This window comes from Octopus bimaculoides, chromosome 1, assembly GCF_046866305.1.
Source record: "Octopus bimaculoides isolate indiv1 chromosome 1, ASM4686630v1, whole genome shotgun sequence".
In the NCBI taxonomy this organism is placed as follows: Eukaryota; Metazoa; Mollusca; class Cephalopoda; order Octopoda; family Octopodidae; genus Octopus; species Octopus bimaculoides.
The window spans coordinates 92,477,292-92,498,167 of NC_142928.1; the positions used below are offsets into that span (position 1 = coordinate 92,477,292).

The window sequence follows — 20,876 nt, forward strand, 5'->3', positions numbered from 1 at the left end:
GCCTCCCCTTATAGAATTATGTTTCAATTTGTTTACTTATTTACTTTTACTTATCTTTAGAAATATGGTCTTATAATTAATGGAATTTTGAAAGGAAAATTCAATAAATTTTGTACAATGAAATTACGATTGATTTTACTGCCAAACGAGTTGAAAAACTTTTCATACAAATGTAGTAAGAGGCAGGTTGTTTTCCTTCAAACAGTCATTACAAACAGCTGAAATTGTCAGATATTTTGCGCTGCTTCTATACTAATTTAGTTTGACCATTTTTATATATTTTATTTAGTCTTGAAAAAGAAATGGATGTTTGCTGTGACATGTATTTTATAATACTTATATACAATAGTTGGAGATCTTTATATATATTTCACAGCTATGCCTAGAATCTCCCCTCCCCGCTACACACAAACAATAAGCGACTGTACGATGGGGAAAATGTCTACAGTGAAATTGTTTTCGACCACATTACATGGGATGTGTATTTTAAAAATTCCTAAGGAACTACAATTATTTTTCAATTAAAGATCTTCGGAAAAAATATCAGTGAAGCTGAAGTTATGTCGAACGCTAGTGTACAGATGAACATTTAAGTATAATAATGATAATAATAATAATAATAATAATAACAATAATACGTTTCTCTAAAAGAAATGGAAAATCTTTCAAAATACAAAGACCTGGAAATAGAGATAACTCGGTAGTGAAGTGAAAGCACGTTATAAAAATAAAACTATTGAAAATAATAATAATAATAATAAGTAGCAGTACAACCCAACCTTGTCCGGGTGTGACTTATTACGCCATCTACGATAAATCTTGCTAGGGGAAAATCAACTAAAAAAAATTCCTTACAACGAAAGAAAAAACCCTTATAATATAAATATGTTCATAATTCAAAAGACGATGAAATTAATAGGGAAAGTCTGAAGGCTGTTTGCGTAACATTATTAAGCGTATGTAAATTTCATCTGTCTAATTGGCTATAGAAATGCTTGTGCAAAACAACTTTTTGCGCTGCCCTGATTATACATAGTAGGGTAATCCCTTTTAGCAGGAGGTAGGACGGCAATTTTTGATGAAGCAATTGCTGGCGATCTGTTGCTACACTGTTTTGCCAGAATTCTATCAGATTGGGCAGATGTTGATGCACCATTTTGCATTATGTTCAAAGTAGCTACTGGAATGTGGTGAATTGCTGCAGTCTGTTGCTGTCATTTTAAACCGGTTGCTTTCTTTCCCCAGCAAACTCTCTTCTTTGGAGGCATAATCTACGTAGATATTAAACAGAACAACAAAAGTTATAATAGATGGCAGGGTCGGTACTTTTCACATTTCTGTAATTTTTCAGATTAACACCCGCACGATTACCCAACCCTAACACTAACCCTAAACCCTAACACTAACCCTAAAACCCTAACCCTGACCCTAAAATCGTAACCGTAACACTCACCCTAACTGTAACCCTAAAACCCTAATCCTGACCCTAAAACCCTAACCCTAACACTCTAGTGAAAATCGTGGTATATTTACAAAACATTGACGAACATGACTTATATTTTAGTGAACGATTGTGTACTTGCACGTGTATGCGTTTGAGAGAGCGAGAGAGGAAGAGGTAGAGAGAGGGGGAGAAAGGAATAGAAAGGAAGAGACAAAGGGAGAACGGAAGACAGTTATAATATTGATGTGTGTATGTTGTTGTTACAGATCACGTATGTGTGGTTGTGTGTGTTTTTACGTTTCTATATTATGAAAAATATGCTAGAGGTAGAGGGATACAAGAAAACTATTAAATGGGAGAGAGGAAGAAGAAGGAAGACTTTGTATGCATCACTCTCTCTCTCTCTCCCTCTCTCACTGTTACTCTCTATATCTGATGTTGAGCGCGTGATATATATGTGTATAAGAACGCCGTCACAAGTAGAAGGGAAGAAATATAAAAGTTGCTAGAAACAACAGCCAAATCTTCCTTAAATCACACAAAGTAAACGGAATTTAAAAAATCTAATTAATGCACTGGAAAGTACCACATCGAGAAAATTCCATTGATGTAAAAATTTTTACGAAACTTCAGCTTTATATATTAAAATAATAATAATAATACAACAAAAGCATCAATAATGATAATTATGATGAGGATGATGATGATGATGATGAGGTATCCGAAAAATACAAGGAGGAGTCACGAAGCTGAAAAAGGTAAGGAGGAATTCATGAAGTGGAAAAATACAACGGAGATTACAGGAATCCGAATATACAAGGAAGCGTTCATAAAGTCGAAAAATACAAAGAAAAGTTCATAATACCGGACATCTAAGAAGAAACATCAAAAGCTGTAAAGCAACTAACATCTAAGATAAAACTTGTACTTCAAAATGCTATAATAAAACGATGTCAAGAAAATCTCTTACATGACAAATACTGCGGTAAACTAAACAGAATAATATAGACAAAGTAAAATCTTAACATTGGTCCAAAAGTTCAGGCCTCAAAGCAAAGACATAAAGGTATTTAGATGCGGCACCAGATCAAATCCTCCCCATCAGAAACCACCAAAAACACACGATGAAGAATCCTGTTAACTGGAACGACTTATGTACTGAGAAGAGCATTATCGCTGTGAAAACAACATCCATTACTGAATTTATTTATTTATTATTTTTTTAAATATATATTTTACCTGTGAATTTGCGCGTGTAAACTGGGAATGCATACAATGAGCTTCTCTGCCCTAGGTGTACGGAAAACACTCGGCGAGAAATAGAAGAAAATTTGAAGAAAGAAAGAAAAAACATAATAATAATAATAATAATAATAATAATAATAATAATAATAATAATAATAATAATAATAATCTGGCTGCCGACAAATTTTTCTGCTTTTAAAAAGAGAAAAGGATTTTATCCTTTATATCTATACTGTTCAGTATCTATGCGTTGAATAAAATTTATCTTTCTACTTGTTCAGTAATAATAATAATAATAATAATAATAATAATAATAATAATAATAATAATAATAATAATAATAATAATAATGATAATAGCATCGAAAAATACCTTAGGAATGAGAAGCCAGGTTCAAAGTTTCTCTAAGACACCTGATGAAGGCTGGAGGATATATCAGCCGAAGCGTTGTGTTAAAAACAAACAATATGAGGACAAATATGGGTCAAATGTAGATAATGTAAGTAATGTACATCGAGACACTAATCAATATATACTCATTAGTCCCAAATATTACATATATACATGCATATAGTTGAATTGTCCAGACATGCGACAGATATGTTGGAAATACTGCAGGAGAATTCGAGGGCAGGATGAAAGGATTGGACAAAAGAGAAGGAGTCTAGTTGTTCACGGGTAAGTCACACAGATACAGTCGTCACCGATACAGTTGTATAGATCGGGAGTGGGACCAGTGAATCGTGAGAATATTTGGGCCTCAACGTAGCCAGTGATCAGGTCCCTATGGCCACTTCTGAGAACTGCTGGTAAAAATCCCCTGCGAATGAGAAGCAGTTGGGGTAAAGAACAAGTTCAGTCAAACGAAGAAGGGTGAAGGTGTCAGGTTGGGGTTGGATCGAAAGTCTAGGAAGTGTTTGAGTGCAAGAAACCCTTCGTTGTGTGGGATCACCGTATAAAGATTCTTGAAATCAAGACTGAGGAGAAGTTTAGAGGGCCAGGAAGGAAGGAGAAAAAGTTTAAGGGACTGAGGGTATTGTTAGTGTCATGGATGTGGGAGGATAGGGAAACCATTAAGCAGGGAAAGTTCAGGGTCGAGGTATTTTGAGATCAGTTTTGTGGGGCAGTTACAGGCGGAGACGATGAGGTGGCCAGGGTTGTCGGGCTTGTGGATTTTCGGAAGGAAGTGTGTATAGTGGGACCGGATGTGACAGAATGAAGGAGTAAGTAGAGTTTATGTTGTTTAGTGTGAGCGTGGAAAATATGATTTAAATGGATTATGAAGCGTAGAGTGGTATGTGTAAAAGAAGGTGAAAAGGGGGATAAAAAGGTGAAATAATCGAGAGGGAAAAGGCGGTCAAGGAGAGATTAGAACGAATGGTTACACGCATAAGGCGGTTGGACGTAGTACGGAGTATGGGTAGGATAGCAGAAGCAAAGTGGAATAGTGGGGTGAAAATGGAGGCGGAAACCTTGGAGATGAGGTGGTCGTGTAGACAGCGACTGAGACAGGAAACGTGGCTAGAGAACCGTGTATTTTTTAAAATCAGTATGGAAAGAGTAATAGAAGCTTGAAAGCAGCGGTGGCGAAGGTGGATGACGAAAGATTTGTAATCCGGCATGCTGGAAAAATAGAAAAAAGCAAGAAGACAAAACGAAGAAAAGGAGAGAAATAGAGAAGAAAAAAAGACGAAAAGAAGAAGAAACAAAGAGAGAAAGACAAAGTCACAACGTACGGTGTATGATAAAATAGATAGTTCAAAACAGTTCAGACGTTGTGTTATGTTGGAGAGATTATTCATCAACAGAAGAGTTCAATGAAATCCGTAAGTATATCCAGAGATAATCCGGGTGGAGTGCTGGCATGTAAATGAGGATAGATGCAGAAAGTTCAGGCAGTATTTGAGATGTGTATGTCAACACAGTAGGAAGTTAAAGCAGGATAAAACTGGAATGACCACGTGGGCGTATGATATATAGTTGAAATTTACAGACAAACAAAAGACGAAGACAGGTGTATGAATATCAAGCAGATGTAACAGTTTGACGCTCGGGGATGTGAGAAACTTTTTTACAATTCAAGCCTACGCTCTTCAACAGAAAGGAATAAGAGAAAATAAGCAGAGAGCGAATAAAAGAAAAAAACGTGTGGATTTAAACAGTCTGACTGAAGAAGAAGAAAGAATCGGAGGTAATAAAGTATTGGTGATCCCAAATGAAGGTGCGCGCGCAAGCGTGAGTGTGTATGTGGGAATGTGTAAGTGTGTGGGTGTGTAGATAGGGGCTAGTTATTTTGACGTGTGTGGATGCGTGCGTGTGTAACTGTGAGCGTCTGCAATGTGTGTGTTTGTGGATGATAGTGTGTGAGTGTACAGATGATGGTGTGTGTTGCGGGTGCTGGGAAGTGGTCAGTGCGACTTGTGTGGAGTGTTGTAGTGTGGTTTGATGTGGTGTGGTTGGTATTGCGCTGTGGGTGTGTAGAGGGGTATGTGGGTTTGGGATGAGGATGTAGGTGTGAAGTAAGGATGTGGGTGTGAAGTAAGGATGTGGGTGTAGGGTATGTGGGAGAGGGATATGCTGGGTGGGGTGTTGATGGAGGGGTATCAATGAAGAGAGACAAGATGGGTAGGAGTGAAGAGATGAAGTAGGTGTTAGAGAAAGACAGGAGAAGAGGGGAGTCAGATGTGGAGAGGAGGGGAGCTGAGCTCCTGTTGCGCAAAGGAGCGAAGAGAGAAGATTAATTTTTGTTCACGGCGAAGGCGGAAATCTGGATGGCCCCTGTGCAAAGGAATTCCGAACACGGAGAGGTGTTGTTGCGAATGACCGGTAGAGCGGAAATGGCGCGAGATAGGAGTGTCATGGCCGAGTCTGATGTCTTGGAGATGGACCGCGAAACGGTCAGTCAAACGGCGTCCCGTTTGACCAATGAACAGAGAAGGACAGAAAGTGCAGGAGATGCAGCAAATGACGTTGCTAGAAGTGCAGATAAAAAAGTAAGTGATATGATAGGGATAGTGATGAGTGCTTGTGGAGATGGTAGCGTTGAAGAGGTAGGGGCAAGAGCGTCAGCGTGGGCGGGAGCATGTCTCAAGCCAGGTTGGGAGGTGGGGTTAGGGAAGAAACTGTGGACCAGAAGGTCACGCACGTTGTGGGCACGTTTGAAGGAGGGAAAGGGTAAGTTGGGGAAGATGTGCGAGGTGGTGAGGTCGGACTGGAGCCGCCGGAAATTCAATTCCCGGCGACGCATTGTATCCTTGAGCAAAGCATTTCATTTTACATTACTCCAGTCCATTCAGCTGGCAAAAATGAGTAGTAATTGTATTTCAAAGGGCCAGCCTTATCACACCTGATGTCATGCTGAATTTCCCTGAGAACTACATTAAGGAGACATGTGTCAGTTGAGTGTCCAGCTACTTGCACGTTAATTTCACGAGCAGGCTGTTTCGTTGATCGGATCAAATAGAATGCTCGCCATCGTAAAACAATATCTCAGTTTACTAGACATTGGACATAAAGAGATGTGTGTAAATAATATATGACCCATCCTTCCTCGTTGAAAGGGCAATTTTCACATCTTCTGTTTTAGATGTTATTGAATAGCATATTCGTAACAAGCATTTGGGCTATGGATACATTTAGCGTATCGCGCTTAGTTGCAAATTTCTTTTCTATGACTTCATATTCGCGGATAACTACCAGTATTGTTTCCTACTGCAGTAATCTACGAAACGAATATTTTTTTTCATTTCTAGTTGTTTTTCTGAACAGTCTCAGAAAATGATCTAAGGTTGATAGGCGCATTACTTTGACCTCTGACAAAGCTTTTGATGAAACTGTAATACGTACGATAAATCTAAAATTTTATTTCTCTTTGGTTCTTCTATAGTATAGAATCACCAGGTATTTTTAAGAGACTTGACTACAGGATTCACATTAAGGTTATTATTGCCAATCTCTAAAAAGCATTGACGTTTCTGTTATATTTGGCAGCAATTTTCCCCTTTGTGTATATATGTATGTATGGATATATTTATATAATTAGGATAAATTCAGTATTTAATGATTTATCTGATTTATCGGTTGCCAGCATTATATTTTATCATCATACTTATATACACACACATGCACATACACACACATATGCACGCGCGCGCGTGCAGACACACACGCACATATATGTATATATATATATATATATATATATATATATATATATATATATATATATATATATATATATATAAGACATTCTATAATGAGATCTGTCTGAAGGATAACCATTAGGCTACAGAAATAAGAATCTACGTTATGGTAAAAGCTATATACACTCATTCTTGTGAGTTCTGGCGGAATATCCCAGTGAAAGCCTCAATGAAATGACAACAAAATGGACCTGACATCGTGATTTGGGATATACAAGAGAAACACTCTACAATTGTGGAACTCAGTTGCCCATAAAATAAAAGAATATAAATCTTCACATAATCATACACATAAATACAAAAATACCCTGTTGTTGATGTTGAAATTCCAATAGTGGAACCTTGGCTCTCAATTAGAAAACGGATCTTTCTCTATTGGCAAGAGATCTTGAAATAAAACTGAAAAATAACATACGTTTATACATACGTACATACATAAGACACACCATTTCACCAAAAGCAAAGCATTCTAACCTAGAGTAATAGATATGTGAAATATTTATTACAGCGAGAGCATGTGAAATATTTATTACAGTGAGAGTATAAGCCTAAATGATTTGCTTTATATTACACGATGTTTGCAGTATTTACATTAATGTATTCGGCACAGAAATATGAATATTTCATATCTTTGTGTTATCTACTAAATTGTTTACATAAACATTATAACTTACTTTTATCTATAAAGGATTTATTTCCCTCTCTGTCTGTTTGTGCATGTGTACAAATAAATCTTTCTGTTTTCTCTCATTTATTGTCTTCAATCATTCACCTTTGAAACATACCACCTTGTAATAAATAATCCATTTCGTTAATTTCAGTATATATATATATGTATGTATGTATGTATGTATGTATGTATGTATGTATGTGTGTGTTTGTTTGTGTGTGTATGTGTGTGTGCGTATGCATATGTATATGAAAGTGCCTGTCCATGTATATGTGTATGAGTGTGTCTGTGTGTATGTGAGCGCGCGCGCGCGCGCGCGTTGTTACTGCTAGTTGCCGTGCGGGAAGTGAATTAATAACGTAATGTGACGAAAACAAAATATCGCTGTTTACTAGACATTGGACATAAAGAGACATGTGTAAATAATATATGACGCATCGTTTCTCGTTGAAAGGGCAATTTTCACATCTTCTGTTTGTAGATGTTATTCAATAGCATAATTCTAACAAGCACTTGGGCTATGGATACATTTAGCATATCACGCTTAGTTGCAAATTCCTTTTCTAGGACTTAATTTTCGTGGATAACTACCAGTATTGTTTCCTACTGCAGTAATCTACGAAACGAATATTTTTTACATTTCTAGTTATTTTATTCTCAACAGTCTCAGAAAATGATCTAAGGATGATAGGCGCATTATTTGACCTCTGACAAAGCTTTTCATGAAACTTTAATACGTACGATAATTCTAAAATTTAATTTATCTTTGGTTCTTCTATAGTATAGAATCACCAGGTATTATTAAGAAAACTGACTACAGGATTCGCATTAAGGTTATTACTGCCAATCTCTAAAATGCATTGACGTTTCTATTATATTTGGCTGCAATTTTCCCCTGCTGACAAGAAAAGAACTATTCGAAAAAACTGAGACACAAACGACTGACTGTGGAGGAATTTTGTTGAATTGCAAGTGGAGAGATTATAGTAGAAAGTTAGAATGTAAGTGGAAGAAAATTTGAAGTGTGATTGAGAAAGCATTGATGCATTAGTTTGTTTGTTCGGAATTATGTGTGTTCGTGTAGAGAGCATGAATGGGAGAGGAAAGTGAAAGAGATGGTGTAGGAGGGCTTGAGTGTTTGCATCTCTATGTAGATGAGTGTCTGCAGCTGTAGACATAGATGGTAAGGAGATGATTAAGAGTTTTTAAATATAACCAAAGCACCAAGGACGACGAAATTAATATATTCACTGTCTGAGTGTGTGGGCGTAGGTGTATACATATATATATGTATAAATACATACAGTGTACATTTAAATACATAAGAGAGACGTCCATAATAGGACATCTACCCCGCTAGAAGGAGCAATCAAACTCGAAGCCACAATTAGGGATAATTTTGAAAGGGAAAGCAAAATAAAAACATTTACCATCTATTTCCTGAACCATGGTTTCAAGCAATTTTCAGCAAAAGAAAATAATAATATATATATATTTATGTATTTATATATATGTATGTATGTATGTATGTATGTATGTATGTATGTATGCATGTATATATATACACACATATATATATGTGTGTGTGTGTGGATAACTGCACATTTATGCATATATATATATATATATATATATATATATATATATATGCGTATATGTGAGTCAGTATATATATATGGGCATTTGTGAGTATCAATAACTATATGAATGGAACGGGAAGAATGCATGGGAAAGTAGACTGAAGACTTTGAATAACAAATATGTAATGAGTGTGTGTCATTGTCGCTGTACATTTTTATGCGACTATATATACGCAGAGATAGAAGGAAAAAGAACAAAACAGAAGTATAAAACACAGAGGGAGAGATCGAAGGAAAGAAAACCTAAATTAGTAAAACTGAAAAGGTAGTTTCTCTCTTTGACTTCTTTACCAATATGTTGTGCTACTAAACAATTCAATCTAATATTGCTGTCTATTGGCAAATACATCAATTCAATGAATCTAGAGAGACATATTTGTTTCGGTATACATTCTTGCATTACTCAAATATCATTCGGGCAGTGATTAGCATAGGATGCTCGTATTAAAGTATAAATACACTCTACTAAATTCGACTGCTACTGTTATGTTTAGAGCTCTACGAAGATTATTATTATCCAGCTTACGCCTTGTATAATGGTTAAATAACTTCTGTTCTGTACTGATTACCATTAATAGTTATCAACTATAGAGCAAATGTAGAAGAAATAAATTTAAGCACATATTTATATTAGAGTTCCTACTGCGTTTCCCCATTATGACTGTTTGGAGCACTGCGTTAAGTGTTATAAATGCATTTAGATGGGGAGCATATATATATATGCGCTTATACATGCATGCTTCCATAAACTTATACATGCATCGATATATATCAAGATTCATACATATATATTTATCATCAGCGTGTGCAGGTATGTCTGTGCGCACGTGAAGGTATATGAGTGCATGCATATGTGTATGCACTCTAAACATAGCAGTAGAAGTCGAATTTAGTAGAGTGTATTTATACTTTAATAGTAGCATCATATCCTAATCACTGCCTGAATGATATTTGATTAGTACAAGAATGTATACCGAAACAAATATGTTCGTCCAAGTTCATTGAATTGATGTATTTGCCAATAGACAGCAATATTAGATTGAATTGTTTAGTAGCACAACATATTGGTAAAGAAAGCATGATTTAGTGGTAGTAGATGCAAAGATAAAGTGCAAGGTAATTGAATTTAAAGTTTCAAATGATGAAGTCTTTATAAGAGGTATAGAGAAAATATCAAGTACCAGGACCTAGACCGGTGGTTCCCAATCTGGGGTCCGCAAAGGTAATATTGAGGTCCATGAACTAAATTCAAAATTTCATATATATATATATAGATAGATAGATAATCATAAATATACAGGGATTAGCAGGAGCTGCTTCTCCAACATACTGAGAATTCAGAAATAGCAGTCAAAGAACTACTGATTCCAAACTACAAATTTTTTCTCTAACGGATGGCGATATTTATGGCACACACAGAACAAAAAACAGAAGAGAAGAGTAAAAACAAACCTGCCTTTAGTTAATTGGGTACGACGTTTCACGGTTAAGGGTATGAAGTTACCCTATTCCGATCTTCAGCCTCAATATTCGAATAAATTTGAAAGTGTCTAATAACTCATGTGAATTTTGACCATGCGACATCAAGACCACGCGAGGCAGACACTAAGAAATTTATCGGCTAGTGAGTTCAAAACACCTCACTCCAAAGAATCTATTCAATGTGTGTCACAAATTGTCCCGTAAAAAAAAAAGTCCCGTGTGAAGGGTTACGGTTTAACCATCCAACTTAGAGGCATCACTATAAAATATACAGATATATAGGGCAGGGAATCGTCAATTAGTAATAAAATTAATAATTAACAACTTTGCCGAGTAGCTCAGTATGAAAAAACCTTTATCGGTAAAACCATTTATAATCATAAATATGCAGGGATTAGCAGGAGCTGCTTCTCCAACATACTGAGATTTCAGAAATAGCAGTCAAAGAACTACCGATTCCAAACTACAAATTTTAGTAATAAAATTAATAATATATTTATGATTATAAATGGTTTTACCGATAAAGGTTTTTTCATACTGAGCTACTCGGCAAAATTGTTAATTATTAATTTTATTAGTAATTGACGATTCCCTGCCCTATATATATAGATAGATAAATAGATAGATAGATAGATAGATAGATAGATAGATAGATAGATAGATAGATAGATACATACATACATATATAAAGATAAGCATATTAAAAGGGGGCGTGGGAAAACTCATTTAAATAAAGGGGCTGGAGACCAGTGACCGAGACATTGAGTTACAGAAGCATAGGATATGTACGGGAAGAATGTATCCTTGTAGTTATAGGTTCACTGGCAACTATCCGTAAAGATTACAGCAACCGAATAGAACAAAGAAATACGAGGAGTGTATGAAAAGTATTGAGCCTCAAAAAAACATAGCATTGTACAAGAACCCTAGTATAAAAACATAGTCTAATGCAGCTCCAGAAAACAGTATTATTAAGAAGGTTCATGGCATCTAAGTTTAATTTTGTTATAGCCCGATATTAAGAATTTTTTTTATTCCAACAATCTAACTTGTTGTGCGTAAATGAAATAATAATAATAATTCATTAAAAATGTTGGCACAAGAACATCAAGTTTGAGGTGAAAGTTTAATAGATTGCACCTCTTAAAATACATGTCTAGCACCCTATTATTTTGACCAAGAAAACTTGAAAAGAATGTGATTCTAAAGCTAATTTCAGTTTCTTATTTACATACAACGAGGTTGGGATGGTAACTGTCAGACTCAGTATTTGACACCGATCACCTGTAAACCATAACCGATAAATCCATGTAATATTCATAAATATAAGACTAAATTCTTCATAGCAAACAATACCAAATAATCGTTTAAGCGATATCATTTATTGTCATTATCTAATGTCCACTAACTCTTCCCTCTCTCTTGTGTCACTCTCTCCCTTTGACCTCTGTTTCCTTCTCCCTGTTTATGTATTTATATATCTGCCCTCATATCTATATATTTATATATATCAATCAGTCTATCTTTTTGTATTTAAATATAGTTATCAGATACGTATATAATATATATATTCTTTATTTTAATTTTACAGGAACTGCCCGAAATTCACACCAGTTTCGACATCCAGCGAGCACTGATTCTTGCTTACATCTACTTCATTGTGAGCAATATATCACTGATCCTACTGTTAATTACAATGTTCATATTCTGCTACTTCAGGTATGAAAATACTTTACTCTTTTTACCCTATATTTAAAGTGATTATTGAATATATATATATATATATATATATATATATATATATATATATATATATATATATATATATATATATATATATATATATATATATATATATAAAATATGTTTCATTTAATACAGTTTCCATTTTACTGTTGTTTCTATGTCGCAATATTAATGCAATTGTATACAGTATATCTTATAAAACGGCATCTGAATACAAAACTATAAACACGAACAGGTTTCCTGACATAATAAATTCTATGTATAAAATAAGAAAGTAAGACATGATCGTCAGTCATTTCCTAATCTACAAAACATTGCAGTATATCTTCTGTTCCATAGTTAGTAACAACTTTAAATTCAGCCCCATGTAAATAAAAAGGGGTGATATTTGCCAGTGGTATAAATATGACATTAACTACAATGAGAGAAATATATTTAACTATATTTACCTAGAACAAACTCAAAATGTAATCAATTTAATAGTATGATTACCATAGGCGCAGGCGTGGCTGCGTGGTAAGAATCATACTTCCCAATCACATGATCCCTCTGAGTGGAATCTTGGGCAAGTGACTGTTACTGTAACCATAGGGTCGACCACAGATTTTTGAGCCGATTTGGGAGACTGAAGCTGAAAGAAGCCTTTCGTACATATGCTTATATATATAAATACATATATATATATATATAAATATGTGTGCGTGTGTGTGTGTGTGTGTGTGTGTGTGTATGTGTTTGTGTTGTACCCTCACCTTCGCGTGACAGCCGGTGCATGCGTGTTTACGTCCCTATACCCTAGTGATTCGGTAAAAGAGTCATAGAATAAGATTTATCGATTCATTCTTCGATGCGGTACCTCAGCATGGCTATAGTTTAGTGACTAAGACAGTTAAGAGATAAAAGGAAGATGATATAAGGTGAGAACAAAGTAAGTATTGTTTCGATTCCTAGGACTCACAGAATATACTACATGACTGAGTTTACAACTTCCCACCTGAACAGGATGTTACTCCATCATATGTCTGATCATCTATAGCTAAGTGAATTGGAGGAAAGTGAAATCTAGCGATCACAAAATTAACAACTTCCTCTTTAAGAGCACGTGTGTTTAAAAAGGTTTAACGAAAGCGTTCACAGACTAGAAAAAAACTTCTCCCCACAAAAAGGTTAGTAACATCCTTATTTCATAACATGTTTTTCCCAAAAATATTTTTCTAGAAAAAGAACCTTTAAACTTCAAAAACTCTATTAAGTAATCCTAATAGACTTTCAAGTGTGTGTGTGTGTGTGTGTGTGTGTGTGTGTGTGTGTGTGTATACGTATTTATTTACCTACACACACATACATACTAGGTATATAAATACGTATTCACATACATATATACATATATATACATACACATGCACATACACACATAAATATGTGTATGTATATATTTACATATATATATATATATATATATATATATATATATATATGTGTGTGTGTGAGTGTGTGTGTGAGTGTGTGTGTGTGTGTGTATGTGTGTGTGTGTGTGTGTGTGTGTGTGTGTGTGTGTGTGACTTGAAGAGTATTTGATGGGAAGTCTATATCACGAATGGAGAGGTTCTGCTCCCAGCCGGACTGCCCAGTATGGAAGCTACTACGAGAAGACACCGCCTCCGCCTGTGGGTACACATCATACGTATGCCTCAATCGCGCCTCTCTAATCAACTGGCCTTTGCGGAGCTGGCCTCAGAAACCAAACCACGTGGAGGTCTCAAATCCGTTTCCGAGACAAGCACAATTCTACTCTCCTCCGCTGCTTCTTTGACCCAAATACGAAGGAGACAATCGCCAAGGACTAATCAAAGTGGCGGCATATCTTCGTCAAGAGAACAGAATTGATGGAAAATAACATACCTGAGGAGTCAATGATCATACGTGGAAGACGCAAGGTGCGGCTCACACTTCCTCTCCCCCCGTCAAACCAGTCCTGCGATAAATGGTCCCGGCTCTTCTATTGGGTCATTGGCCCGAAAAGCCACCTCAGGTACCGGGTATGCTATGCATCAATGAAGTTGAAGAGGCTGACTTACTCGCTATAGTTTGAGTACTTGAACACGAGTTAACGCCGTCGACGATGGTATATATATTTATATATACAAATTTTTACTCTCTGTTTTTTTTTTCTGTGTTCCTTTCTTTTGAAGAGCGTAGGCTCGTGACGTAAAAGACTTTCTCACTTCCCGAGTGTTAAACAAATATATCTGTTTATTGTTTACACGACTGTCTTCGTCTTTTGTTTTGTTTATTTTTTTGTAAATTCCATCTATATATACATATATATGCACGTGCATATGTGTGTGCGTGCATGGCAGACCATGCTCAGCTTCTTTCGATCGAATCCTATTCACAGACTTCTAGACAAAATCTGGCAGATGACATTTGTGTTAACAGCAGGGTTGTGAAGCTGACTTTTAACTACATATTTACTACGACGTTAAATTTGTAGAACATTCTAAGTTATGATCGATAATGTAGAGGTTACCTACAATAAATCCTCTTTTCAAAGACCGCATGTTGTTCACGGCTTCAGCCTAACAAACATTGCATATCAGGCTTCAGCCATTTCGAGAAAAGAAATTACACATAACAGTGAATTTAATCTTCGGTGTTTAGTTCATGTGATATTTAATAGATGTAATCGACTTGAAAAGAATGCTAGGATGCCTGATCTGTATTGTTAATTTAAAATACAACCAATACTTTCGAACATATTAAAGAGTGGTTTATATTTCAATGGAAACAAACTGCACGCACGCACGCGCACACATACATACACACACATACACATACACACTCACATCGCAATTAACGAAAGGAGCGAGGTGTCAGTATTACATTTTTCAATCAGTAACAGTTGTTGCAATATTCAATAAAATATTTGACATCAATCAATAAGGTATACACACAAATGATTAAATCTATACAATATTGAATGAAAGTTTCATAAATGATTTCCTCAAAGTTAACTAGATGATTGTTTACATACCATAAATTGTTCTACTAATCAAAAGAAAACAGAAAGTATATAGGAGACAAAGTAATATGTTATAAACAGCAGCTTCTCACTCTATCAGAAATTCACCCATGTAGGGGGAACACAGACACAACATAAAGAAAGACAGAAAAAGAGAGGAGAGAGAGAGAGAGATTATCTTAGAACCTTGTTATTAAATCAATTGTTCATAGCTTGGTGACAATGACAGCTGGAAATGACTAATTTAAAGTTAGTGAGATAAGTAGACATGAGTAGAAGCAAAACTGCCATTTTCTACTATTTATTTTCTTAGACTAGTGGCTTTAGTAAAAAGTATAAAGATAATACTAAAATAAGACTATGAAATAATAATGATAAAAACAATGGGTAAAAATAACTGTAGATAATATCGTTTACGAGTTCGATATGATCGTGGTCAGTGACTTATGAAACATACAAATGAACTGAATGATTTATTTGCTATTTGAGCCATTATGGAAAAGAAGAGTTTCAAAAAGTGGAGGATACATATGTTCCTCAGTAACTAAGGTAAATTTAACAGAAATAATAAGAACGTTAAATCAGAATTTAAGAAGCTTTATTGAATTGGTTGGAACAACGGATCAATAATTTATTAGGTTGGTTAATTGGTTTAGACTTGCATTTCAGGATCTCTTAATTAAACATAGATTGCAACTACACCCATCCACCTTTAACTACAGTACGTACAAACCACTACGATGTGGAAGAACTTAAATTTGTCTTGCGATGTATAATTCAATAATAATTTTCTTGGAGCTTTTTCATTGTGTAAATTAGAGATCCTTTGAGAATAGCGGTAGTAGGGTAATAGTTGCAATAAATGTCTATTTGCATTAATTCAATATACAACGTTAGTCCATAAACCAAGTTCAACTTGTGTTCTCAATACAGATATAATTTTGTCTATAATTTTCTACTGATCTGTCTGCCATCTGACTTCAAAGGCAGATAAATCTGACAAATGCATTACTCTAAAAACTAGGATTGTGTCTCTTCAAATTTATGTAGAGTGATTTAAGGAAAATAAGGTTCAATTCTGTCTTCTATGTTAAGATAGCCGATAAGCTTATATCTCTCCAAATGGCTATTATTTTGATTTCAAGTCAAGGTTAATTCATTATATCAATAAAGTTCCATTCTAATCACTATTTTCTAGAAACATATCTTAAGAAGACACGAATTACCAGTTTTATCCGTTTGCATTAGAACCCGCTCCGCTGAAAAAATTATATGCGGTCCTTAACTTGTGCGTGTGTATGTCCGTGTGCATGCATGTGTGTGTGTGTGTGCAAGTGTGTAACTGATAAATGGTGACTAGCTGACTGATTTATGAAGCTACACTTTTTATCGTTCAGAGAAAGGGTAAATAGAAAAGTAGAAATACGGAGAAAATTAGCACAAGAGATGCAGGATGAATGCACATTTTTACTTGATTACAAGTACTTCGTGAATGAAAGCTAAACATAGTGAATGAGAAAGAATCATAGTCTGTGGTTAAGAATAAAATATATGATGACTGCGAAAATTCATAGAACATTTTTTGTTGGAACCCTATTCGATAAGCTCTGGACGTGTGGCAGCGGGAGTTGTAAACTGCAACAACTAGCTATACCTTATCTTAGTTTTCATATGTATTTATGCCGAATAAATCATACATATATGGTTTACAATTAATTCGTTTAAAAATAATTTTGTTCATTTATAGTTATATCTGACCGTGTCGGGTCTGATATAATGAAAGTCTTTCACAAAAATAAGGTACTAATTCTATCATTTGTGTAAATTTGTCCCTTATCACATTTACTTTTCTACTGAATAGTGTAAATGCTATTCTTTGCTTAAAAAACATTGGATTTAGATTATCGATTAAATATACATCTAAGTCATTCTAGTATATGATATTCTAATATGCGACATTATGCTTTTATCCATATTGAAATAGGAGATTAACTAAATTGCACTTTATCCTACTCACTCCTAGTGACACAAATCTTAACGTTAACATAAACAATTTGTTGGCTCATAACGAAACGTATGTTGACAGTATTTTGGTTGAAGACGTTGATGATTTACTTTCTTAAGTTGGAATCATAGAGACCAAGTAAGCATTTATCCTCCAACAACACTGGTCAACAACTTTTGAAAAGTTGTGTGCTTCTTAAATGAGATTAGTTAATTCTTATGTGTTTTCATGTCCTGAATCCAAATATCACCTTGAAAAATGCTTATTAGCTATAGGCTTAGACATACATGACATGTAATATGTGATTGTTGTATTATAGCGTACAATATGTGTCATTATGTTTAAAGCTCTAGTCCGTATCTGCTCTCTACCTTCTTGCTTGTCGCTTATAGAAGACTGAATAATAATCTCATGCCAATGTCCAGCAAGCATCGTGTTGCTCCATTTGCCCTGATACCGCTTGTCCAAGTTTGAAATATCTTGGTGAAACCCTTGACCATGTTTGTCACTCACTGTCCCACAGTTCGCTGGAAAACGTCTAAATGTGAGTCCAAAACGTGAATTTATCATGACATGTTACATCCCATGTCCTTGATGAGGTTTTCCACCAATGTTTTAAAAAGCTCTCGAATCTGAAGAGCAATGAAGATTCCCTCTTTTATCTTAAAGTCGATTAGTGGGGAGGGGGTAATTTTGATGTTAAATACTTGAATTCTTGACCGGATTTGTCCCTAGCTTTTACAAAGTTTTATGTGTAGTGGTGGAAGCAAAATTCGGTTTGGTTCAGTAAAAGGTAGATGTTGAACGTATTTCATCTCAGGCTTCAATGAATGATGAGGTAGTCAGTCTCTCCTGATACAGTGGGAACCTCTTGTACGGCTCTCCCTTTCACACAGAAAGCAGCAGTACTTGGTGTATCCACCCTGCTAGCCCATCACAAAAGCAACAGGCTGTAAGGCATCACAGAGCTGCCACTGATGTTCACTATATTTTATGCATTGCAGCATAAGCTTTAGATTCTCAGAAGTTTCTTTCATATGTGATGCATAGCCCACAGGAACTGAACGCTTACCATTGCTATTATGCAACAAAACACCTTTCAGACAAGTTTTTTCATGAATCTATGAACAGCCTTCAATGGCTGGGTTGTATTCAATATCAAGTGCTTCAATGAAACCATTAATATTTTTGCATGCCAATAAATCCTCTTCCGTTATGGAGAAATTGCTGAACTGTTGTTGATGGTCATGAAATTTTGAAATCATCACATCAGCCATTCATTAGTAGATTCCACTGTTGAAGACGAGAGCCTAATAGCTCTGCCTTATTCTCAGGTAGTTGTAGATCCTTGACAAGGTCATGGAGTTCCCCTTGTGTTATGAGATATGGTCTAGGGGAGTGTGTTTCATCAAAATTACTCTGTAATCCAGCACTGTCATTCTTCTCTGCTTTCTCCTCACCACTTTCTTCGTCTGACTCGAACAATATCGAAGTTGGTGCATCAGGAACAGATAGACCTCCAAGTGGAACTGGGCGAATAGCTAATGGAATGTGTGGATATTCAATTGACCCTTTTTACCTTCTTTGACAAGCCCTTTTTTTTTTACTGGAGGCACTATGCAGAAATAAGAATCATTGGTATGGTCTGTTGGCTCCCGCCACATCTCCCTGTTCAACCATTGGTGAAGGCTAGTAGCACTAATGTTGCAGCTCGTGCTAATCTTGCATCCAAAATATGGTGATATACCTATCTAACCATAGCCTTTATACGGTGTTTCTGCGATGCAAATGTCACCTCACCACAAATGTAGCAGAGTTTGTCTGCCTTATTCACACAAGTGCGAGGCATTTTAAAGAAATAAAAAAACAGCAATCAATTAGCAGATAAACAGAAATTATCATGAATTTATTATAAATTATCATGAATTTATCATTAGCAGAAATGTTTATATCATTCAGTAGAAAAATAAAATTAATATAAAATGCCTCACATGCATATCAACAGCTTGCTTAATGAATATTTATTATAAGTTTAAAAAGTGTTTGACGGGGAAAATCACCTACCTTTCACTTCAGTATATATATTTACACAGCATAACCGCTTCCTATGACTGCTGGAAGAATACTGAAGGGCAGTGGGACTGTGAAACATACAGCCGCAAGCCTGTTGTGACACGTACGTGTATCTTAAAACAGTTTTAACCATGATATCCATTATCAGCGACCTAAAACTAGTTGGAAATTACTACTCTGGTCTCAGAATAGTTTTGATTGTTGACCAGTGTAATCAATGAAATGCCTCTAAATATTGGACTAGACCAGTGGTTCTCAACTGGGGTCTATATAGCCCCTGAGGTTCCATATAAGATTTTTGGGTGTCCACGCAATAAAATATTAAACTGGGTATCCACAGTTAGAAGGGCCCCTGAGAAAACTTTGCTTCACATGTATATATTGCAAGAAACAGCTAGATATCTTTCTCTAATGTTCAACCTACACACTTAATGTGTGGAAAACAAAATAGGAATGTTTGAAAGAGGTTTTAGTAACACTAGTTTTTAAGCTAGTGTTTTAAACGAATAACTATGTGGTTCCACCTAAATAAAACAGTAATCAAAGGTATCTATAAATGACAAAAAGTAGTTGAGAACTCCTAGATTAGACGAAAGCTTCCGATGTCATAGTATAGTCTTCCTATACTGGGTTTTTACATTTTATATTGTTCCTATTTCTACTGATGTCGACTCGATATTGTTCGCTTAATCAATCTTTTATACTATATGCACAAGGCCTCAAATTTTGGGGACGTGGAGGATAGTCGATTATATCAACCCCAGTACAAAACCGGTATTTATTTTATCGACCCCGAAATGATTAAAGGTAAAGTCGGCCTCAGTAGAATTTGAACTCAGGCCGTAAAGATCGACGAAATGCCGCTAAGGATTTTCCCCGAAGAGATAACGATCCTACCAGCTCGTCGCCTTGTTGTTTGCTTGAATAATAAACAAAAAAAGCTTCAAAAATATGTACAAGACTTTAGATTTAGAAACAAGTTAGTCACAGCCTTGAAGGGATGAAAGGCAAACTAAACTAAGTACCTAAAAACATTTTTTCGACACTCTAATCTTTGTACCTGCTCACTAATCTTACAATAATATATCAATGTAATACACCCGGGAAATATATCTGCATCTCTCCTTTAAAAAATATGCTTTTACATGTAGAAATTATTAGTTTAGAGGAGGGAATCTTAAAATTTCTGTCAATCATAACCTTGAAATAATTTATGAAATCCTAGGTACCTGCGAATTCTTTTTCAGAAATTTATTAGATGAAATAAAATCATCTTACACTAACCAGCATTGTGACATATGAGTGTCTAACATATGAATCTTTTATAGAAACGCATTAGATGTATAT

The 20,876-nt window shown here is 35.4% G+C and overlaps 1 protein-coding gene across 1 annotated transcript in view; it reads left to right on the forward strand.

Annotated features, from left to right (window-relative positions):
* LOC106874534 (corticotropin-releasing hormone receptor 2) overlaps positions 1-20,876 on the forward strand; it is a 392,683-nt gene that overhangs the window by 272,941 nt on the left and 98,866 nt on the right. Inside the window, exon 5 of the mRNA XM_089353968.1 lies at positions 12,275-12,402. Within this exon, the coding sequence (XP_089210094.1) occupies positions 12,275-12,402 (128 nt within the window). The remainder of the gene's footprint in view (positions 1-12,274; positions 12,403-20,876) is intronic.